This window comes from Raphanus sativus, chromosome 7 (genome assembly GCF_000801105.2).
Source record: "Raphanus sativus cultivar WK10039 chromosome 7, ASM80110v3, whole genome shotgun sequence".
Lineage (NCBI taxonomy): Eukaryota > Viridiplantae > Streptophyta > Magnoliopsida > Brassicales > Brassicaceae > Raphanus > Raphanus sativus.
This window is the reverse complement of record NC_079517.1, coordinates 1,041,653-1,065,975: the sequence shown is the minus strand read 5'-3', so window position 1 is coordinate 1,065,975 and position 24,323 is coordinate 1,041,653. Positions and strand designations below refer to the sequence as shown.

At 33.9% G+C, this 24,323-nt stretch overlaps 4 protein-coding genes and 1 long non-coding RNA gene across 7 annotated transcripts; 2 read left to right on the top strand and 3 right to left on the bottom strand.

The window, feature by feature from the left end:
- Positions 1-775: 775 nt before the first annotated feature.
- LOC108818524 (protein BTR1) lies at positions 776-4,293 on the top strand. The gene is made up of 9 exons (XM_018591519.2): positions 776-969; positions 1,063-1,152; positions 1,594-1,832; positions 1,972-2,078; positions 2,485-2,678; positions 3,112-3,185; positions 3,518-3,613; positions 3,696-3,757; positions 3,855-4,293. The coding sequence occupies exons 2-9, from the start codon at positions 1,065-1,067 to the stop codon at positions 3,949-3,951; spliced, it is 957 nt and encodes a 318-aa protein (XP_018447021.1). The 5' UTR covers positions 776-969; positions 1,063-1,064; the 3' UTR covers positions 3,952-4,293.
- Positions 4,294-5,161: 868 nt separating this feature from the next.
- On the bottom strand, positions 5,162-7,813 carry LOC108818494 (NAC domain-containing protein 78). The gene is made up of 6 exons (XM_018591478.2): positions 7,470-7,813; positions 7,109-7,386; positions 6,827-7,021; positions 6,003-6,581; positions 5,826-5,937; positions 5,162-5,750 (listed from the first exon to the last, which is right to left on the bottom strand). The coding sequence occupies exons 1-6, from the start codon at positions 7,636-7,638 to the stop codon at positions 5,377-5,379; spliced, it is 1,707 nt and encodes a 568-aa protein (XP_018446980.2). The 5' UTR covers positions 7,639-7,813; the 3' UTR covers positions 5,162-5,376.
- Positions 7,814-8,616: 803 nt separating this feature from the next.
- On the bottom strand, positions 8,617-10,121 carry LOC108816330 (zinc finger protein ZAT5). Its single transcript, XM_018588907.2, has one exon. The coding sequence runs from the start codon at positions 9,824-9,826 to the stop codon at positions 8,771-8,773; it is 1,056 nt and encodes a 351-aa protein (XP_018444409.1). The 5' UTR covers positions 9,827-10,121; the 3' UTR covers positions 8,617-8,770.
- Positions 10,122-11,810: 1,689 nt separating this feature from the next.
- On the top strand, positions 11,811-14,315 carry LOC130497409 (uncharacterized). Of its 3 annotated transcripts, XR_008936370.1 has the most exons (6): positions 11,811-12,475; positions 12,566-12,679; positions 13,195-13,282; positions 13,367-13,511; positions 13,645-13,782; positions 14,014-14,315. It is a non-coding gene; the product is annotated as an uncharacterized LOC130497409 (long non-coding RNA). The 3 variants fall into 3 exon arrangements; XR_008936368.1 differs by having other exon boundaries at positions 11,812-12,679; positions 13,645-13,787; XR_008936369.1 differs by having other exon boundaries at positions 11,814-12,679.
- A 2,370-nt stretch (positions 14,316-16,685) lies between these two features.
- On the bottom strand, positions 16,686-19,540 carry LOC108816378 (salicylate/benzoate carboxyl methyltransferase-like). The gene is made up of 5 exons (XM_056990294.1): positions 19,393-19,540; positions 19,175-19,307; positions 18,427-18,819; positions 17,306-17,563; positions 16,686-17,215 (listed from the first exon to the last, which is right to left on the bottom strand). Exons 1-5 carry the CDS (start codon positions 19,428-19,430, stop codon positions 16,856-16,858), a joined length of 1,182 nt encoding a protein of 393 aa, XP_056846274.1. The 5' UTR covers positions 19,431-19,540; the 3' UTR covers positions 16,686-16,855.
- Positions 19,541-24,323: the final 4,783 nt, after the last annotated feature.

Sequence of the window (24,323 nt, the reverse complement as noted above, 5' to 3'; positions counted from 1 at the left end):
ATACGCTGATTACTGAAGCCAAGCCCAATAAGAGCCCGTTAAATAAATATCTAATCCTTTTTTTTTTTTGGAATGACTTTTTGCTGGGCCAACAGCAAGTTATTAACTAGAGAGCCCGGCTTGGATCCAATTGAAGATTTTATAACAATTAACAACTACTGTAACATTTGCACAAATCTAAACTATGTGTAAATAGGAAGTAATAAAAAAAAACTTAAGTGTAATGTAGCTTTGTCTGAATTGGCTTAATGTAGTTTGGTCTTCTCCAAATGAATTTGAATAGTCGTAACTCGTAAGAGACACAGGTTGCCACTTCCCATCCTAATAAGATTTTTTTTTGCTAAACTGCTAAAAGCCATCCTAATAAGATTAAATACGAAATCACATTTATTTATATTTGCACTTTATTAGTTGACCGATCCAAATCATAAACATGCATTACCACTAGTGGTATATAACTAACTATCCATTATTGTATTTTGTCAACTTTGATGTACAATTCAAAGGTCGTACGATTCTGAAATGTGTTATTGTGTAAATAGTCTCACAACAAACTTTGAAAATAAATAATCACTGTAAATCATCGTGCATAAAGATATAATTCCAAAGATGTTTAATTCAGAAGCTAATTTGCCAATAGATTTTGCAATTAAAAGGAAGTTGAGTTAATTAATTAACAAATTAAGGCAAGTTGTACGTAGTTAATTAAAGAAAAACAGATAGAGAGGAGGCGGTCAATAATAATATTAAAATTAATAAAAAAATGGAATAAGGCAAAAGCCTAGTGGATAGATAGAGCAGAGCCACCTTCCTCCTTCACTTCACAAACCGCTCGGCGACAAAGACGACGAAGCCGAGGAATCCCAACGAAGGAGACGAACACATCGAGAGACTTCAAAATCTCTTCTCTCAGATTCAGAAATCCAAAAGCTCGAAAAGGAGGAGATTCGAAATTGTGCGAGAGAACAGGTAATTGAATTTTCTTATCTCAATCTCAGATTTCGACGAACGAGTCTTATAATGTGGATTGGTTGATTCGGTTCTTATCTTGTGCATCGGTAGAAATGGCCTCCACTGACTCATATGCGGCGGCAGCTTCCCCTGAAGAGCTTACCAAGAGATCCCCCGAACCTCATGATGATTCGGAAGCTGGTATCTTATCTATCTCTCCATCCGATCTGATCTTTTTTTTTTGTTGTGGTGAAACAAATGTAATACATTTTCGTTTGGACTCTTAATTCCAACGTTTATTTGTCACCTTCGTGAGAATCGGATCCGTTTTAAAGTATTTTTGTGACATGATATGAAATTACACTATTATTTTTTAGTTCAGTCATTGAAGAAAATCTTGTTAATTTGTATAGAATGTCTAGGAAAAAAAACATTTGTTATATTCTCGGTTAGTGAGTTAGATCAGTCTCATTTCTCATGTAGTATTTTGTATAATGTCTGGGAGCTTTTTATATATAATCGAGGTTGTATGTTTTCTTTTTTTCCGTAAAGATTTGATTTTTTCGTCTCAATCTTGTAGCTCAATACTGATGAGGATGTTATCTTTTGTCTTTTTCTAATGGCTTTCGTTTTTTTTTCCAGACTATGCTGAGAAGCCAACACACATACGGTTTCTTGTATCCAATGCGGCGGCTGGTTCCGTCATAGGGAAAGGAGGCTCGACCATCACTGAGTTTCAGGCTAAGTCCGGGGCGCGGATCCAGCTCTCACGTAACCAAGAGTTTTTCCCTGGGACGACTGATAGAATCATTATGATTTCTGGCTCCATTAAAGAAGTTGTCAGTGGACTGGAACTTATCCTTGATAAATTGCACAGTGAGGTATATCTTTTTGAGTTGTTTTAACATGTTACAAAAAAAAAAGTTGTTTTTGACTAATTTGTATTTCATGTCACACCGGCGTTAACTAATGTATATATATTATGCTTTTTTTTCTGAATTTTTCTATTTGTTTATTTAGCTTCATGCTGAAGAGGGAAGTGATGTTGAGCCTAGGAGAAGACTAAGACTTGTGGTCCCTAACAGTTCTTGTGGAGGCATTATTGGAAAAGGAGGAGCCACCATCAAGTAAGTTTTTGTTCTGAATTCTACGAGGTTGTCAGATACTCGGAACTTCTATGGCCTGTTTACCTTAACACCATATGCTGTAGGCTGTAGCACACTAAAGCACCAACTAACATCTATAACGTATCTTGCCATATTCGTGCTATTTTTTCGTGCTCAACGTTTCTCTGATTCATTTTAAGAGAGCAAGTATTTTCTCTGAATGCATGCATAAACAAGTGAAGACCCTATAGCAGGTGTAAAGAGGTTTCTGAATATTAGAAATGACTCAGGTGTTAGTCTGGGATATTTTATTCGCTCGGTTCTAGAATATGGCATTGCGTTTTTTTTTTTTTTGGTTTTGGGGATACTGACTTCAGTGGCACTGCTGTCACCAACAGTTGAGACATTTTTTTTTCTCTTGAGACAGGTCATTCATTGAGGAATCTAAAGCTGGGATTAAGATATCCCCTCTGGATAATACCTACTATGGGTTGAGTGACAGGCTAGTGACATTATCTGGAACCATCGAAGAACAGATGCGGGCCATTGATTTGATTTTGGCTAAGCTTACCGAGGACGATCATTACTCCCAGAATGTACATTCCCCATATTCGTATGCAGGTATATCAACTTCCAGCGTAGTTAGGTTTGTTTTCCTCCTCAAAGTTTCTTTTGGTATCGTGTTCTGTATGTCTTTGATTGCATAGCATTTATTCATTTGGGGAAGCAGTGGAGTAAATGGTTAGGATCATTTTCTTTGAATCTGTTGTAATTTGTAAATTATTTTGTTATATGGTAAAGATTGTTTAGTCATCAGGCAAGCTCATGTGGACAATCATAGTGCTTTGATTAGACAATATAAATGGTTTGTTAATTGGTTTTAGTATCTTTCATGTCACACGAGATTTCTTTTATTTAGTGGATTGTGTATGAGGCTTGTTGTAAGCATTATTTTTTTCTCTTGTAAGTTCCTTTTAAAACGGCATTTTAGGCCTTTTCTACTTTGGTTTTCATGGTCTTCAATATGCGTATGTGTTTCCTTCTGCTGCAACAGCGGGATACAATGCGGTTAACTATGCACCCAACTACGCTCCCAACGGTTCTGGAGGCAGGTATCAGAACCACAAGGTTAGTCTGGTGTATCAATTTGCATATACATGAATGAATATTGTGGTGTATTATTTTATACTGCAATGCATACATATGTGAATCTATATCGTCCACCCTTTTTATGTAAATGCATATATGTATGTGAAAATCTTTTTCGGTGTTTCTATCATGGATTGTCTTAGATCATTTCCTATCTACAAACTTTAGCAGTGTGAGATCTTCCTCTCAAATTTTTCTAGGAAGTAGGCCTATTAAGAAATTATTGATTTTTAGCGAAGGAACTACTACAACATGAGATTGGTTCTTTCGGGATTATCATTTCTTAAGCAGGGTTTTGGTATTTATTCCAGGAAGAAGCTAGCACCACGGTGACAATTGGTGTGGCGGATGAGCATATAGGATTGGTCCTTGGCCGTGGGGGAAGAAACATCATGGAAATCACTCAGGTCGGTGCCTATATTTTCCAACTCCTAATTAAATCTCTTTCGGTCCACCAAAAGCTCATAAGTCCCACTTCACTTCTCGCAGATGACCGGTGCCCGAATTAAAATATCAGACCGAGGTGATTTCATGTCTGGAACCACTGATAGGTAAACGTCAAACATTATTAGGAAGCTATAAACCAAAACAGTGTTGTTATATACCTCTCATGTCTGAACCTTGTTTGAATGGCCAAAAAAATGACAGGAAAGTGAGTATCACAGGGTCACAGAGAGCAATCCAACAAGCTGAGACCATGATAAAACAGAAGGTTGATTCAGCCTCGGAGAGAGCCAACGAATAGAACCGATAAAGAGTATCCCCATCGTGGTTCCGTTCCTATCTCTGGTCTGTGTTTTATTTATTGGTTTGAGGCTTAAAAGCTTTTTCAGATGGGGATCTCAAATCATCTTTGAGTGAGGCAGAGACATCTCTCAAGGACCTGTGTTTCTTCTTTCGTTTTCTGTTTATGTTCCTGAAGCAGATTTGGAGTTAGCCGTTACTATTCTCATTTGTTTTTTTCTTAGTAACTTTATTTCATTTTGTTCGAAGTTTTGTTTCCCTTGAGTTCTTCCTGTCGTAACAATTTTTACAATAAAACCAACCATTACATTATAGTCAAATCAGATTTGTGTGGTTTTGGCAATTTCTCAAAATTCATGAAAAACCAGCGCATAAGCGTAATTGTTCTGATCGGTAGGCGAGTTTTTTTTAAACCGAGATACACCCTGTAATTGTTTCTGCTACTCTTTCTCCTTCGCAAAGTAAGCAGTCTTTATCTTCTCCATCGTGTTAATGGAGGGTTTAGTGAGAAAGTGGTTTACATGGGGAAGGAGAAGGGTGATGATGGTGGTAAAGTTGCGTCTTGGGGAGTCTTGGTTTGAGTTTGTCTTCTGCGAAAGTACTTGGCTCACTACGTCTCTTCTGAAACACTCCCAAAAGCTTATCGATAAGGTATAGAACATAGTGTTTAGTTCCTCTACATTAGTTCTGCGTTGAAATAGAGTTGCTAGTGTTGTATATGATTTGCTTAGGTTGGATTTGGATGTTTAAGTTAAGTACCGGAAGGAAAATATTCGTGATGAGAACGGTTGGGCTGGGAAGTATGCACGGTAAATGATGCTCTACTTATCCTTTTTTTTTTTGAACAACGCTCTACTTATCCATTCCCAGTGATGAAAGATGTAAGATGGATGTTTAAATGCTTTGCTCTGTAGATGCAGTCTTTCAGGTTTTTTTTTTAATAGAGTCATTCCCTCGGCATTGGTGTTCCTAGGAAACAGTGTCTCTGAGATGGAGATATTAGAAACATAATCAATGCCATTAAAGAAGAAAAAAAGAACTTTGGAATCATCTGTTGCAGAAACCCAAGTAGAAAAAAATATAGTTGAAGTTAATAGCAGCCACACTGAACTATCTCAAGTTTGTCATGAATGTTTATTTCTTTCCACATCTGTTCAGTTTGAAACGTTTGAAATCAATGTTTCCAACAGGGATAACAAACAAAGAGCAAGGATCACATGAAAACTGCTGTCATTAAAGGAAAGAGACATGTTTGTTATAAGCTCAAAGCTAGAAATTGTAAAGAGAATTCGAGCTACAACATAATCCTTAACAAGAAAAAATAAAATATTGGGGGGCAGCAAAGCACTGCCAGAGTAACGCCTATATAACTGGAGAGATGGTACAAACACCGAACGAAGTTCTTTTTCTTCAGACGATCCAGCTTTCACCGAGCAGAGACCATGGTTCCTATCTTGAAGCTAACAGAGAGTAAGAGAACCCATAAACACAAGAAGATTAGCATAGCTCTTGTTGCTCTAGTTCCTCCTGTCTTGCTCATGGTATCATCCCGTTGGACCAAGCCGAAAGAAAGGACAACGTCGAGGTTACCGTTCTTGTCATATGCCCAGCCCATATCGCTGCTGTCCGCTGCTGGAGTCGTGTTTGATATTCTGATCATACCTGCAGTAACATGAACTGAACCTGAAGATTGAGCTGCGTGTAGCCGGATTGCAGCGTCCTTTGTTTGGAACTGAGAAGCGAAGGCAGGTGGAACTCCAAACATGTGGCTCGACTTTTTGAGGAAAGGGTACTTTGAATCTGCAGGATTTAGTTTCAGAAAGAGTTAGAATCTGTCAACAGATGATTTGTTTGACGAAAAATGTATGAACACACCTGAATCGAAGTCTGTTACATCTGCATCTTGTTTAGAGGAAGATCCTTCGCCACTTTCCTTTTTCTCCACAGCCTCTTTTCCTTCTGCGACTTCCCTCTCCAATTCCTCAGGCTGATGGTATAAAAGTAAGTTAGAAAAGGCTCAAAAAATGAAGAAAACCTAAGCAAGACTCTTACGTTCTGGTCGAGGCCTTCTTGGTTAGGAAGAGCATCTCCAGATCCCAACAAATGCGAAACGTCAAGAGTCAAGTTCTGAGCATCCTCATCGTCAAAGAAGTTGAGATAATCTTCAAAGTTGAAATCATCTTGTAGACCACCGCTGAGATCTTTCGTTTCCAGGTACAGATCATCACAGAGTGGAAGATTGTTGCTAGGATCCATGAATTGCTCGTCAGGCAGATAGTCGGCTTCAATAGGTATGTCACTGAAGCCAGAATCAGCCTCAGCCACAAACACATTATTGTTGGACGTTTCCAGATTCTCAGCGTGCTCATCTTGCACACCACAGCCAATCTGTTCATCCGGAAACAGAGAACAAGGCTGGATGCTACAATCCCGAATGATAGGCTTCTTATCCTCTTCAAAAGTTTCCATTGGTTGTTCAATGTAACCACCTGAGTCAACAACGTAGTTTCCTGGTTGAATGTAATTACCAGAGTCTTCATAGTTTCCTGATTCAGCATTATTGCTCGATTCTCCATGACAATAATTAGTTTGAACAGGAATGGCATCATAAACCACTAGATTCTCAGGCTTCTGCAAAAGAAAATCAGATTCAGACGTCACGTCACAAGCCAGTAAGCCACCAAAACACTCATACAGTAGCCACCAAAACCTAAGCTAACTAACTAACAAGCATCCCTAATCTATGATCTAAATAGGTATCATGTTTCTGCAACCACATCACTTATAACCAAAACACTCATACTGTCATACACTATACATTAATCATAAATAGAAATAATTTCTGCCTAAAGCTACTAATTAATCAATACACAAACCTCGTCGATGTCCTCAATGTCGACATAAACATCATCATCATCAACAGCCAAACCTTCACTGAGAGCATCTTGTTCTGGCACAAACGTCATCTTATCCTCTTCCCACTCCTCCTCAAGATAAGGAGCACCGTACTGCTCTCCATTCTTAGGCCCCGTGCCGCTTTTCTGGAATATCCTACACAGCACACATGCATCCTACACACAGACTCAACAAAGTCAATAACTTTTATCCATTTAACTCTCATATTTTAAAAGAAAACGTAAACCCAATTGAGCTTTTACTTGTGGCACATTAGCAAGCTTCAACTCCTCATCAGTGAGACGATACTCATGCATAACCCAATTGGTCCTTTCACCACGAGGAGCTCGACCCCTGTGATAAACAAGAGTCTTCTTCATCCCCACGGCCCTCGATCCATTACGAATCTCCCGATCCTTCCCCGTCGTCTTCCAGTATCCTTTCTCCGTCGCGCGGTTCGTCTTGGAGCCGTTGCTGTACTTTTTGTCAAGCATACTAAAGAAGTACCACTCCAAGTCTCTACTTTTCAGCTTCGACTTGTCTAATAATAAACCACCCCAAAAAAAGAAACAAAAATGTCAAAATCAACCAAATCAAATCGCAATTGAGCTATACCTAACCAACCTGGTAGATCCCAGGGCTCGGATTTGTAGATGTCGGTGACGGAGATAGCATCGAACTTAAAGGGTTTGTTGCAGACTTTGCGCTTCAGGTAGTAGCGAACGAGCTCCTCGTCCGTTGGGTGGAAACGGAACCCAGGTGCTAGCGACGTCGTCACTGAGCCGCGACCCATCAAGAAAGTAAGGTTTTTTTTTTTTAATTTTATCAGGTTTTGAAAATTAGGGTTTTGAGAAGAATTGGGGAAAAGACGGAGGAGAGAGAATGGCGATCACGATGATGCGCAGACCGTGAAAAAGAAACGAGAGGAATGACGCGGCGAAGGTTTTTTAAAAATCGTCCACGATGGTGTGAGTTTGGAGAGAAGTTTTACAGTGACCGGACGGTGATATTAGATCAGCGACCGCGTCTAGTTAGCTGACACGTCATCACCTTTTCTGTTCCAGAACGTTCTTAACGTGTCGTCGAGTTACCCAATTTAGCAACCTACGTGGAATCGAATTAATGTAGCTTGGGCCGCATCATTTGAAGAGAGGCCCATATCGTTTGGTATCAATGATAAATCTTCACTGTGAATACTAGGCCTAGTTAGCATATGAAGTGATCAGCTGATTTGTTTCTGTACTGACTTAAAATTTATACCAGAGTTTTTTTTTTGACAAAGAAATTTATACGAGAGTTTTATCTTAACAAAAGTGTTTGCGTCCACAAAATTTGATTAAAAGATGAAGTGATTATAGTGTTTTGGCCGTGAGTAATTTCATAATAATGCACATACTTTCTAAGTAAATAAAATATTATAAAGTTTGAGAAGTTAATAAGTTTGTTGCTCAACTGAGATCCTGGAATCTAGGAAATTCATTCCAACTAAACAGAATGTGAATAGAGTATATATTTGTGACAACATTATTGTACACAATCACCACTGGCAATAAACTTTATTGTAACAGAAAAATAATTGAAACAAGGAGCCTCGACCTTCGTCATGCACTTATCATGAGCTTTAGTTTTCCTTCGAGATAAAATTAAATAAAAATGAATTTTCGATCAAAAGTATAAAGAGAACGTAACATTAACTTTTTTCTACACATTTCTTTTTAACAAATCGAAACTATGTTAGCAAAGTGATTATAAAAGACACCTCCAATAAAAATAAAGAATCTAGCAAGTCTTTAACAAGCAAAGAATCGGTTATACAAAAAAAACATTTGATATACAAACAATGAATTACCCTTTCCAGTAAATAAAAAAAAAGAAAAAAATATTTAAAATGATTTTCTGTTTTTTTTTATAGGTTATGATGTTTATCAGTAATGGCAATCCACCAAAGTAGGAGCAGACAAAAGAAGACACTTTGGTTCTTCTCTTTGCTTCGTTGGTTGGTGTTCTTGTTCCTGTTTTTGCTTCAAAGCAAAGGTGAAACCGTTGACCCGATTCTCATCTTCCGGTGCGGGTAGATTCAGATCCAAATCCAATGACACGACCGGCTTCTTAGCTCTCTTTGTAGCTGGCATCACCAGATGATCTTGACCGTCAGATATTTGATCGAACGACATGGAAGACAGTGATAACTCCGTGTTAGCAGCAGTCATGGCCACCGTTACAGTGTTAACCGGTGCCGCAGCAACAACCACCGCGCCTCTATGCCGTCTCATATGGCCACCTAAGGCTTGCCCAGACGTAAACTCGGCCCCACAGACTCCACATTCATGAACCTTATTGCTACCTGCCTTACCATACACGGCAACCGATCTATTGTTATTGTTCTTGTTGTTGTTGTTGTTGTTGTAAATAGTTGAAGTTGTGACGAGTGAAACGGCTTCGCTTTCGTAGATGTTCTTCTTAACGTCAATGTTGGAGTATAAGGATAACGTGGCTTTGGGTTTCTTGTGGCTAGCTCTATGGCCGCCTAAAGCTTGAAAAGAAGGGAAGGTCCGGTCACATGTTTTGCATTGATATACGTAGTAACCGGCTTTGCCACCACCGTTAGATGAAGAAGTCTCTAGAAACCTCCTGCTGCTAAATTTATACGTGTTATTGTTGTTTGCTTCGTGGTTAGGTATGGGAAGAGAGTGACCTTGGGACAGGAGGATCAAACAGTTGGCTATGTCTTGCTCTTCCTCGTCTTCTTCAGCCTTCAATGTTGCGTTGTTGTTAGAGAACCAAGAGGCTGATGAAGATGAAGACGTGATTACACCATCCTTTTTAGATTCTTCTTCAATGTCGCGTGCATGGGAATAAACTATAGGAGGGGAGATGGAGAAAGGAACAGGAGACTGTGGACGTTGTCGCTTTGTACGCTTCCCTTTAAAGATTAATGATTGCTCCTTTGAAGCCGCTATGGCCTCTTCAAACGCTTCCATCAAGAGATGAATATCACTAAAGGAGAAGAGGAGTTTTTGTTGATGTTGATTATGAAGAAGTTAAAGAATGAGAGATATATGCATATATAGTAATGTATTAAGAGGAAGATGTGTGTGAGATGGAGAGAGATGTGTGGAGAGATGGATACGTAAATAATGAGTGATATAGGAAGAGACAAGTCAAAGAGAGACACCACACATATATAAGAAAAGCTTTGCAAGTGTGTGAATATGTTTGGACTTGTCCTTTTGTAGCCTCTAAATTTTTAGTAATTCTGTTATTGTCTCTCTTCTAGTATTTACCCAACTTGGCAAACTAATCACAATACAACGAGATAAAAAAGAGAGAGAGAAAAAGAGTGTGTTATTAGCAACAAAACGTGCAAAATTAGTCAATTTCTACAGTAATGTTTGTTTATTCCACTTCATTATCCGTTTATTTACTGTGCACCGATTTATTTTTGGTCTGGACAAATAGTTTAGTTAGTTTTTTGTTGTTGTTAAAATTAGTTTTCACTTTGATATGTACGTTAACAAATTTTAGGCATCACTTCAAAATAGTCACTACAAGATAGAATATCACAAAAGCATATCTAGTTATATGATTCAACATTGTATTTTTAGTTTTAATTATTTAAAATGATTAGTTTTGTAAATTTAATTGATATAAGTTTACTATTTTTAAATAGTATCAGTGAATTTGTAGTTTGTATCTTGGATTGTAATTGTTGATTTATTTTTCTTAAAATTCTTATCGAGTTTTAACCTTCTATCTAGTTCTACATTAAATCATTTGCATGGTTTTCTTCTTCTACTTATGTATTATTATGATTTTTTTAGTCGACTTTTGTTAAAATTTGGAGTTTTCATTTTGTGGGGACTGTCGAATGATGTTAATTTTTTTCTTTGTACAATTGTATATATATTATTAAGAGAAAAAAATTAAGGAATGATTATAGATTAAGAGATAGTTTAGGTGAAGGAAGAGAAGGAGAAATGGTAAGTGCAATGCAAGCCTGTCCCTCACGGAATCTACGGCTCTCCATTCATCTCTGTCTACCATTACTCCACTCCATCTTTCGTTATTTGTTCTTTTCTTTTTAAAAAAAAAATATATATATATATATATATATATATATATATACACGTCTACGTAGATGTGTTTGAAAAAACATTACCTAGAAGTGTCTAAATTTTGACTCTAAAACAACTAAAGTCCAACTAATTTGTCTTAAGGCTACGATAAGACTTCAAGCAAAAGATTCAAGTCAGTAGTATTTGTTTAGTGATGTTAATTCAACCGGTGAAAATTCTCCTAATTTTTTTTAAAGAACCGAATTTCACCACTATATATTATAGAAATTTCACTTTGTACATACATATTAAGTTAGTAAATCATAAAAGATAAATACTAATTTAGATTATAAACAAACACATGTTGGCGTGTGTAGGTGCAGATCGAAAAGCATATACAGATTCCGTTAACGGATGCATGATGTGAAGAGCACCCACTCCACGTCAAGAATATTATCAAGTAGCAAGCAATCAGCAAGTGCAGCTAATCGTATCTTCAAGAGTTAATTGTCTTATTTTCTCATATTTGTAATAAGATAAATCTATCATACATAAGTACAATTTATACATACTCGACAATTGCTCCTCTCTGCTACTTAAGTATTTTTCTGCGATATTCACATGAAAAGTAATGGAATAAAAGAAATCGAATGATTTTTCATTGAGAATGATGTGTTATATGATGTAGGAATTAGCTAAAATAAATAAGCTATCTATCATACTTAATCTATTACACTACTAAAAGGAAGATATGAAGCTCTATGAGAGCATCCACGTCATTTAATTAATTCGGCCAATAGAAAATAAGATAATCTGCCACGTCGGACAGCTGGAGGTAAACAGGCTTCGCATTTTGTTTAGCCAGTGGCCCGTTAAGCCCATCTCACTATTGTTTTTTTTCTGGTCGGCAGCCCATTCGCTCATCAATCATCTCGCGATCTCGATTGTGAGACCTTTTCTCTTCTTCTCTTCGTTCATGTTCCTTCTTACGATCAATCAATTCTCTCCCCACTCCTGATTGCTCCTTAATCGTATAGTTAATGGAATCTCTTCGATTTCTCATTCTGAACTCTATGGAACGTTTCGGTTTGATTCCTGTTAGATCCTATATAAATATCTCCTTAGGTTTTAGTTTTTCTCCAAACAATTGTTCAATCCTCTCGACTGCTCATTACGATGACGTTATCCGACTCACAGAAAATGATCGGCGAATCCGTGGTCTCCTCCGGTCCGGTCAAACCCGTCGATCAGACAAGGCTTCTGGGCCAATAATAATTCTTAGTGGTCCCACTTGAACCCCATCTCAAAAACCTATAAACTCCGATGAGAGCGATTATCGATCGACTTCTCTTCGTCGTCGTTTGGAATCACAGCAATTCACCGTTATCAGATACCCTTTTTGGTTTAGCTTGATGGGTTGTGATTAAATTCTCAAGCTTTTGGCTTCCATGAGCTTCGTGTACTGTTTTTTTTTCTGCTTTGTTGTTTTGTTGTTGCTGTTACAGTTTGTTCATTGGAACTTGGATTAAGGACAGTCTCATGAGACATTACTTCTTCAGTGCATGAGCTCTCTGGGTTTTTTCTTTCTTGAACGTTTCGTAGTTCTCTTAAGCTTTGTTTTTGTTTTTCTTTAAGCTGATTCTTGGTAGTATGTTGATTTGCTAGATAACAATGAAAGTCACAAGAAGCAAGAACGTCCAGATTCCCAAACCCCACCACCGACCGGCTCCTTCAGGACCGTGTTCTGAATCTACAAGCTCCGTCTACTCTGAGCCGATGGTAATTTCCCTCATTCCTAAACTTAGCCTCGAGTACTTGTGCCGGACTAAGTGATCTTGCGTTCTGTTATGTGCTGTTTGATTTAGTTTTGTGTGATATTGCTTTCTGTTATGTGCTGTTTGATTTATTTTCAAGTGATTCTCCTGTCTTTGTCATATAAGAGAATAGCATCTCTCTTTATATACATGCTACAAGCTTTTTTCTTTGATACTTACAAAATTACAATGTCAAAATGAAAAGATTGAGCTAATTCAGACAGGAATGTTTTGATTTCTTTCGTCCTGTTATTATCATCACCTTTCTGCAATATTTTTGAAGAGATTGGCCTTGCTTGAGATTTGGAGTTTCTAAATGTGTAACAAGGACATGAGAAAACTCTGTGGTCGTCGTCGCAAGTGTCAACTGTGTGTATTTGTCTTTGTCGTGGCTTTTGATCTTTTTCGTATACTTCCAAATATATTGTTGGATTTACTAAATCCTTAAATTATCTGATCGCTTCCACCGTCTCTGTTTAGATTCGATGTGGCATCAATAGACTGAGAACTCAAGTGGTGCTATTGGAGCTAGGCTTTCTGCTGATGTTGCCACGGATTGTGGTTTAAAGTTCATTTATGTCCACTTTTGAGTTAGTTTTAGTCCAAAGTTTTAATGTATTCTTTGTCTAATGAAAATATTGAAAAACTGTAGGACGAGAATGAACGAGGAAACAAGCCTAGAAGCGGACATGAGTATAAGAACCGCTCCTTCATTCTCAGGAGAAAGTGATGAAAACATATATGAAGAAATCTGCAATGTTCTACAAAAGCAAGAATACTTCAAAACATAGTTAGTGGTATCTATTTCGTAGTTTCTTTCTTTGTTCTCTTCGCTTCTTATGCGGCCATTTTCTATACAGGTTTTGATATCCCATCAAACAATAACTTACATTCTTCTCTTTTGTTTTTTTTTTCTGATTCAAACATTAGCTTTGGTTTGAGAGAGCGGAATCAGGAAAGCAACAGTAACTGAGCTGCTGTTGAAGTTTTGCAATCCTGGATGAGGTCAACACTTTTGACGGATTGGAGATTAGTACCTTCAGCTGGAATGGCCAGCACAGCAAACCGGTATGGTGAGCCAAGAATTGCTCTGTTCAGTATAACTATCTGAGCAAAACATTGCTTACAGAAAAAGGAGGAGATGCTTCTTAAACCAATGTCGTATATGCAATGCAACTGATATACCTAACGTTCATGGCATCGTTAATGGACAACATTTATTTTTAGTGGCACCTGATCAAATGTGTAGTCATAATATCTAGATTCAATACTAAACTACAGATGGATTCACTATTGCAGGGCTATGATCATTGGTGGGTGAAAAAGGAGTTCAATGATCAGGCGGTCATAAGTTGAGAGTGGCCATAGTCAGATAAAATTTTGAACACCCTCCGCTGTTGCTGCTGAATGAAGCAACAATTGCTTTGATGCTTAGTCAGTGTGTGGTTCAATATACAGTGGACCGGATCGTTGTTAACACATCGGTTTTCAACAATCAACTCTTATTATCAACAATCAAGAACTCATGTATTTTTTATTTATTTAATTAACTCATGTAATTATAGTGGTTAAAAATGGAGTCAACGTGGTGGAGAAAGGAAGGCAAGAGACTTAGATAGATATAAAAAATGGAGAATTATTTGAGTCTGAACTTCCCTGGAAATTAAAGAAAAAAAACTAAGTAAACTCGGACAATCGATAGGATAACGAAACAAATCATAATGTATGTACATATCCATCTAATTAATTAGTTAACTAATATATTAAAGAAAGCTATTTGTAGTTCATTTTTATTCCTAATACAATTCTACCTACTTCGACAGTAAAACTATATGATTGTAAGTCATTTAACACGATGTCTAAAACCTCTTCCACCATTTAATACATATTAATAAGGGTCTCTAATAATAAATATATATGTTTAACAAGTAGATTTTATATTTTCTCCATATAGAGTATGCAATTTTTCCACTCCCTGCATTTTCACACTGATTCTATCTCTGAAAAGCATAATTATATTGGTGTTTTCATTTTTTTAAAAACAATAGTCCGAAAAGAAAAATACCTGACCAACGAGGAAACCCAACTTCCTAGCATAAAATGTAACACTCTATTAAAGTTTTTAGCTATTTCAAACATTAACAACTTTGTTGTAAATATTTTTTTTTTATGTTTGATTTAATTTAACATTCATTAAAAGAACACATTCTATTGACATGTAAGGGATAGTTAAAAAATAAAAATAACCAAAACAGAAGAAAAGAGTAAATGTATGTATATTCCTTTTCGATTTTATATGGCCAACCAATCATTATGCATGAAAAATCATATATTCAAAAGCAACAATTTCTTGCCAAATACTATGTACATAAATTTCGAAATACTAAAATAATAAAAACTAATGATGTAGCTCGAACTCAGGTACTGAAAATATCAAAATATCCAATCTTAGAATGCATATACTGTGGAGCTTTTAGTCTGGACTTATGAAAATACAAAATAGTGTCATATATAAGGATTCTCACTTTTCAATTATAATCATCGTATTGCTATATTTGTACTTCATCTGGATTCTGGAAAGCAGTCGTTAGCACTAAATATCTATGAACAAAGAATATCAGAAAGACTATTACCACTGCTTCTTTTAGTAAAAAGAACACATGTTACCAATGTTAAAATTCTTAAAAGAAGTGCACAATTTTCTCTATAATCATTTGAGTCAGTATTAAACTTACATCAAAACAACTATAATTACATCAACTATAAAATAATACTTTTTTAGGTGTGACATTGAATGTCATAATACATCTATAACAAAGAGTTAAACTTATAATTTAAGATTGTTCACATTTTAGATAGAGAATAGTTTGTTTTATATTATGTCTATCGTTATCTTCTTCTACAAAATCTAACATTCTATATCTTTCATTTTTTTGGCTATATTGAGAAATAATTAATGGGGAATTTTCAAAATGGTTTCAATACCATTATATTTAAATAAAATGATTGAAAAAAGTATAAGATACAATCCGCGCGTAGCGCGGATAAATGATCTAGCAACCGCCAAAAACGATGACTAGCCAAAAATCTATTGGTGATCGTTATGAGTCTCCATCCACTCAGTGAACTTCGTAACTAGCCAAAAATCTATAAAATAATAAGACAATAAAAACAAATATATGATAAAAAATAACGGATACATTACAATAATTTTTTTTAAAATTCATGTTAAAGAAAATAAAAATATTTAATCATAAATATGAACATACAATTCTCACATAACAAAATTGTTGATGCCAAAGGTTTTATGTCAAAATGTGCAAAAAAAGGTTTTAAATCATGCATTCAACATTTGTTCTATTCACATGGCCTCAATTATAAATAGATAAAATATTATTCAGTCAATAGTAAGTTAAATTATGTCTTTTCAAAGTTTACAAATTATCATTGTTACCTAATAAAAAATATAATAAATTTTAAACTTATTTTTTTCTTTAAAACATGATTATTCTGAAACAGAGTAAATTTTGATGGGTAAAGAGAAAATAAAAAAAGTAAAAAAACTTAATTTTTTTAATTAATATAAAAAAATAAATTCAAAAATAGAACTACAAAAATACAAACCGCGCGTAGCGCGGTTCAAGAATCTAGTATAATTAAAGTCTACTCTTCAATTGTTGGGAGAGTGTCTAAATAATTAGCTAAAAGAAAAAGAGAGTGGTCAGTTATTGCTTAATCTCAATGATTAGGGGAGAGTACCGACTAGATAACATGGACTGCATGTAGGCATTGTATATCTATACATATTATTACATCTATATAGATGTATATAGTTGATTAGTAGGTATATGGAAAAATCCCTATATAACTGTTGATAAACAGAGCGAGAAAGAGTAGTAGGGGAGTTAAGGAGCACAAGTCGTTTCTCTAAGCTTATTTAGAATTAAAAACCCATTATCAAGTGTGTGTGAGAGCCTCTTCTTAGTCTCGTGTCTATTTCATGGTCGCACGTTCACAAATCGAAATTTACAAAATAAAACAACAATAAACAATATATGACATAAATTACAAGCCAATGAGTATATATCTGACACTGAATATGACACACACACACAAATTAATCATCAATACATAGCAAAAGTTATTTCCGGATCAATGAAACGACTAGAGAGACACTCGTCTTGATCTTACAGCTTGCATGCTGAGACACACGAAGCGCATACTTTTTAAACAATGTATCGATATTAATGTCATCTCCAAAATGAGCAACGAGCATCGTTTCAGTCACTGCTCTTATGCAACTAGCCTCTTTTTGCCCTGCTTTAACTCCATATGATTGCATGCTACAGTTTTCGACACTATGACCGAGATCAAATCCATGTGTCTCCAAGTCGTTTATTTCGAAGGAACCCTCTTTTCTTATAAGATCTGTCACTTCTTCTATGCTCGGATCATAAAATGGCATCTTGAACGAACTCACCTTCGAGTCACTCAAAGTTCCCTACATAAATAGACCACAAACGATTAGTGTATATTAAGTAAACCGTGAAAATATTTAAAGCTAAAAGTATGCAATTTAATAGTTTAATACCTCAAGAACTAGGTCGTGGAGAGACTGGGATAACAGTGTCCAAAAATGACAGCAATCCCTATACAACGGATCATCAAGAGTATTTCTGCCGATTAACGTGAGAACCATGCGTCCACTAGATACCATCTCTTCAGAACGCATTCTCAGAAATGTCTTAAAATCTTTTTGGAATTGATTCAAGTAAGCCTTGTATTCACTTAGAGGACTTGAACTTGTTATGTACACACTCATCTTGTTCGTCTCTAGTCCTTCCGGAACCTTACAAGTCCAAAATTTCATTGTTAGAAGCTTTGTAGCTCATAAGGAATTTTAAATGTGTATAAGTGGAAACAGTGCCGTTCCTAACATTTTGGTGGCCTAAAGCATTTTTAAAAATGTGATCCTAATAAAATAAAAATAACTAATTAAAATAATGTTAAATTTTGGAAAATGAAACTTTTTAAGATAACAATAAATTTTTATTTGTTGAAAACAGATCTTCTAGTTTTTCCTTTACCAAATTTGTTTATAATTATTTGGTAATCAAGTTTATCAATCATTAAAAAGATACTAATGATAACCCATTCAATCTCTTTTGTGACATAGTAGATAGTAAATATTTTTTAATCAATTTCACCTAAACTGGAATTGTTAACATATTTGATAAACAATCCATGAATTATAATCAAATCTTCCATTATTTTCAAAGAGTTCAATATTTCAGCAACTCTTTAATTTACTTCTGCTTGTAATACCATTTTTAGAATTTCAAACTCCAAACATATATATATTTTCATAAATACCTCCCCCCTAACAACCATTTGTTATTTCAAAATTTAATTCAAAATCACTTTATAAGTAATTACTATTAATCAACTTGTAAGATTTTTAAAAAAAATTCATACAAAGTATAGAAATAAACAAGATAAAATTAAAAAGAAGAATGTGAAGTAAACAAATAAAGAAGAAGATAATTTGTTAATGTGTGTTTGTGGTTTGTTATCAAACAAAATAAAATGAAAAATGTTTATAAAATATAAAATGTGGCCTAAATTTTTTTTTTTAAGTGTGGCCTAAAGCTAATGCTTTAGCTGCCTTATAAGAGGCACGGGCCTGAGTGGAAAGTTATTAAAACTACAGACCTTGGAGAGAAAATGAATACTGTAAATTGAATGTACGAGATGGAGACTCTTGAGAGGAAATAGCCTCGAGTAGAAGGAACCAGGTACTCCAGAGATGAAGCATGATCCTTCTCTTGTGAGCTTCTTGTTGAAGGAAGTTATGAACTTGAAAGTTGTGTTGAAATCGTTACTAGGAAGATCGTTTAGACAACAATCTATCTCTGGTGGGTTTTTGTTCCACTCTTTACATAACGCATAGATTGTATTAACGATCTCAGACATCGCCAAAAATGTGTTTTGTCCCGAAGAACAGCCCAAATCGGCAACTTTAATGCATTTAGGAAAGTCCAAGTTTGTCAGCATTTCTCTGGTGTTTTCTACCAAAACTGTTTTGGTCCTTGATAAAACTCTTTTCTGAAAACAATTAAAACAAATAAGTTTAAAGAAGTTTTAGTTAGAAAATTCTTGGGTGTCATATTTATATGCTCACACTTTGGATAAGTAATTACGTAACGGGTTGATTATTTTCTCTTTTAAATGATTATTCCAGTTTACTTTAATTTTTTTAATTGTAAAAAAAAAATAAAAACGAAAGAGAAAATTTCTCTTTGTTCATCTTTACGTTTACAATTTTACATAGCAAGTACTTTATAGAAAAGTAGAAACTATCGATCTTACATGCAAATGCAGAAAAAGTGAATAATATTTGACACCATTAAAAGAACAACATATATACCATATACATATAAAAGATGAAATATGAAAGTACCTGAAGAAGAGAATTGGTGGAGTAACTGTTGTCTCCATCTCCCCGGCTCATGCTTAGAGCACTCACAAAAGGGTACTTACTGCTTGTCTCTTTATCGTAACTATACTTCTCATCATCACTTTTGCAATCAGACCTGCATATAGATATCAAATCAACATACACAAGCGTAGCTATATATATCTGTGTGTGTGCTTTGAATTTGACTCGGAGTGAAAAACCTCGAGGAATGATTGGTGCGGATGAATATTGAATCCATTTTTCGCACTATTATGTTACTTCAAGCGAGTAAAAGACGTACGAGAGTATTATTACACATTATGTTGTTAAAAGAGCCTGCTAGCCTGCTGCACCTGCACAGTATAATTTATAGAGGTGGAAACTTGATATTTATTAATATAATCAACAGCAACATTTTTTTTGTCAACAACAGCAACATAAATCTAGGAAATAAAATCATCAACAAAAGGTTTATTAATTAAGCTATTTCCTTTTTAAAATTGTGTGGACCTCTATGTCTGTTGTACAAAACTTCCTAGTTAATTTTTTTTTAAAATGCATGGATATTATTTGGACAGAGTTGATTGACCCAGTGGTCAGTTTCCTGCGTTTATCGTGGCCCACTTTGGTTGTTCGAATTCTCATGTGATGTTTTCAAGAGTTGATCATGTACTCACTGCATGCTTACCGTCTGAGCTAGCGGCCATAAACTCTTTTTTTTTGTAACAGAATAGCGGCCATAAACTTCAGAATTAATGTTTAACTAGAGTTTTGACCCGCACACCCGTGCGGGTGCGTTTTTGATTTATATAACTTTTTCATTTTGTTTACACATAAACAAAATTATTTTAAAAAAAATTAGTTTCGTATATTGTGTTAGCAATGTTGGCGGATACTTTTTATTTGATTATTGTTTATATAAAAATAATTAACGATTTCATTTACAGTTTGTAACATATATATTGTATAAACTTTGTATATTATGTAAAGTGGTAAATGAAAAGCATTGCGAGAAAGAAATCATCTCTACCACTAACTTCAAGTGATTTTTTTTTACTGAAGTAAAAATATTCATTTTCTTTTGTTTATGACTCAAAGTCTACCTCATAAATTGCATTATTCGTTTTCCATAAAATAGATTAAATGGCTATTAATTAGGGGTGTTTAATCTGGTAAAACCGAACCAACTACAACCAAATCGACCGAAATATTGAAAATGGTTTGAATTTGGTAATACAAAATTTTCATTTTAAAAAAACCACAGTATATAAATATGATTTGGTATATAAACCGATCAAACCGATGAAATCGATCAATTAAAATATAGTAGTATAATTATATGTAAATTATATAAGATAGTTAAGGATATATACATAATTTATTTTATTGATATGATCTTCATAGTTAAAATATTGATTTTAGCAATTTAATATTTTAAGATAAAAGTTATGTTTTATTTCTATCAAATTAAATAAAACATAGTTTTTATCTTTTTGTTAACAAATATGTGTGCATATTTAATTATTTATAATATTATAGACTACTAATTTTCTATTTTTATTCTATAAAAACTATTATAATTATTAAATTAATATGCTTATTAATTATTTTAAATAGTAAAAGAAACAGAAAATAAGCTATTTGAAAGCTGAAATATCTTCATGTTATATAAAACCGATATTTAATCATATAAAGTAAAATTCATAAATATTTTAAAAAGATAAATAATTTTATGGTTTTTGGTGTAAAACTAAATAACCAAAAAACGACAGTATATAAACTGAAACAAACTAAAATAAATATGATTTTAATATGGTAGCTATTTTTTATAAACAAAAATACCAAAAAATCGGAAAATTGAAGTGATATCCAGATTGAATATTCCTACTATTAATGCTTAGATTATATGTCCCCTCATATCTGTTTAATACAGCCTTTTTCCAAAAGTAGTAGCAATGAATTATTCTGAGAGTAGTTTTGCTTTGGAGGTTAAAAAAAATATAAAACCTTAGAATGCTGCCTATTTTTGAGGTAAAGAATTGTTTCATTCATTTGGTAGTGTAGAAAATGAACTCTGCTATTTTAAAGGATATATTGACATAATTGTAAAATCATTTTGTATCAAGTGAATATTCTTGTTTTTGATTTTTCAAAACTCGTCTTTATAATAATTATCAAGGCTAGCACAATTTCTGGTTAGTTAAGAAAATATCTTGGAATCAAAAGATTGATATCTTTGTGTTTCATGCAAACAAAAAAGATATCTTTGTGTTTAGTGTGCTTGATGAAATTTATATAGTTGGCGTTAATCTAACTTAAATGAATGGGAGTGGTATTGGTTTTAGGAATATTTTGTGGAATAATAATGAATTAAGGACATTGATTGTTGGTTTAAATCAGTTACTTTCCAAATAAATAATACTAAATTAAATCAATTAACTTAATGGCATTCACTTGTAATTATAGAGGTGAACTAAGGTTATTTCTAAATTGTACTTCAATTTTAATAGATTAGATACATGTTTCCAAACACACTTAGTTTGTACTTTAGTTTTAATAATATAGACATAGTAATTATATTATTAACTATTAATAAAAAAAGTTAGTAACTATTAATTAAAAAAATGGACTCGGTAAAAGATTGGGCCTAAATTTTGTGTTAAAGTTAAGTCCAATATCCCGTTAGTTTAATGTTCTGGTCTATTTAGTAATACAACTAATTGACACAAAGCAATGCGAATGGGGACTATGTAATGTTTTGTCCGGTTCTGTTTCGAGATTAGAAAAAAGTAAGGTAGGTCAAATTTAAGTTGAAGGTTTATTAATCATATGAAACGACACTGTATTATTTCAATGGCATTCTTTGTAAATATTAAGGAAAAATTAGGGTTAAATACTAATTGTACTTCAGTTTTAATAGATTAGATATTTATGAGAAAATATATAAATATTATGGTCTACATTGGGATTGGAACTGTCATAGAGTAAGAGCCAAAGAAGGTCTAGTCTACATTAAGATCAGCGGCACGCGAAGAGAGACGAATAATGTGCCTATCTTCTTCTTCTTCATTTTTCTTTTTTTTTCTGTACGAAGAAATTTTAGCCATTTGAATTAGTTTTCTTTTAGTTCTTACCAAGAAACAAAATATCTCAAATGACTAATTCCTCATTGCCAATAAATTATGAGTTCGAATCCCCTATTTTACATAACTTTTTTTTGTGGATAAACGTCTAAAACCATGTAGTTTTGATAATTTATATATTAATACAATATACAAAATTTATATATGTAGTTTATTACGGATTGATTTTAATTTTGTAAAATTTTCCGGTTAACTTTGTAAAATTGATATGTACTTTTTTGACAAAATGAAGGTAACTTCGCCAGAAAATTATTTTTGAAGTTTTTTTGCGTAAAACCTTTGAATTATATAAAAATATAACTTATTTACTTTACTTAGCAAAAAAAACTGAATTATTGCTACAAACCTGTTTTCTTTACAAAAATTATGTACTAAATCAATAAATATATAGTGTTCCAAAACAAATCAATAATTATATTTGATTCATCAATATAATATCCAGAAAATAGTTATGCACACAGCACACAGAGATTAGTGATGAATCAAATATATTTTCTGGATATTAAAAAAAACTTTATAACAGATCAACTATCATTTCTTATAATGTGTGGATAAAAACACGCATAAAATTATTTCATAATTATTTGCAAGTTCAATTGACATTTTTGAAAATATTTTATATTTATTTTAAGACCGGCTTTGGATGTAACTAATGAGATATTAGTTTAGCTCCTATCTTTTTGAAAAACTGATGTGCATAATTTTATGATTTCCAAACTCTTAAAAAAGTTGTTAAAATTTACATTAAATTAATACTCATATTTTCTTATTCCCTATATCCGTCCTATACCAGACTGTCCGACCAGGTTAGAAGATGAATTGAAGAGACAAACCCTGAAGAAGGTTAGTGATGATTAATCTTAGGGCTGGGCGTTCGGGTACCCATTCGGGTTTCGGTTCAGTCCATTCAGGTTTCGGGTTTTCGGGGTTAAAGATTTTAGCCCCATTCGGATATTTCTAAATTTCGGTTGGGTTCGGTTCGGATCTTTGCGGGTTCGGTTCGGGTTCGGATAACCCATTTAAAATGTTTTTAAATTTTCAAAATTCATTATATACTTTAAATTTTCAAAATCTATAAGAAAGATAATATATTACATATAAATTTTCATAACATATATGTCAAAATACCTTAATTTAACATATAAATTGGTTTTCTTTTAATATTTGGATAAAGAATCAATAGATATTTAACTATTTCTGGTTTTTCAGTATACTTTAGCTATTTTAAACATTTACTTTGACTATTTGCATATATTTTTTGAGTATTTTGGAAAATTTAAAGGTATTTTATATACTTTTAATATTTTAAATATACATTATATATGAAAATAATGTATATATTTAAGTGTATAAATTTATTTCGGATACATTTGGGTACCCAAAATACTTCGGTTCGGATCGGGTTCGGTTTCGGTTCTTTAAATACCGAAATTTTGAACCCGTTCGGATATTTAATCAATTTCGGTTCGGATTCGGTGCTACTTTTTCGGATCGGGTTCGGTTCGGTTTTTCGGGTTCGGATTTTTTGCCCAGTCCTAATTAATCTTGATTCCATTGCTCGCACGATCAACTAATCTAGCTCAAGAAGTGGCTTTGTGTTTATAAGTAAGCTACACCCTCGCACACTTTATTTATAGACGTGGAACTTGATAAAAATATCTCATTGTGATACACAGTTTAAATAAAAGTATTTTCCTTAAAATGTTGTGGACTTCTGTTTTTAGAAAATTTCTCACATGCTAAATATGCATAAATCAGTTATCTGTTTTTATCCCAAACGAACCATGTAATTCCAGCCACTCCATTTATATCAATATTCTAATATATATAATTCCTAGCTAAACAAGACAAGGACGGATGAATGAAACTCAATGATTTATATACCATGCATGACGATCAACAAATATCTTGTTACAATGCAAGTAAAATTCTGAACTAGTGAACTGGCAGGCCCGGCTTAAAATATATCTGGACCTGGACCTGGACCTTTTGTATACTCAAAATTTTAC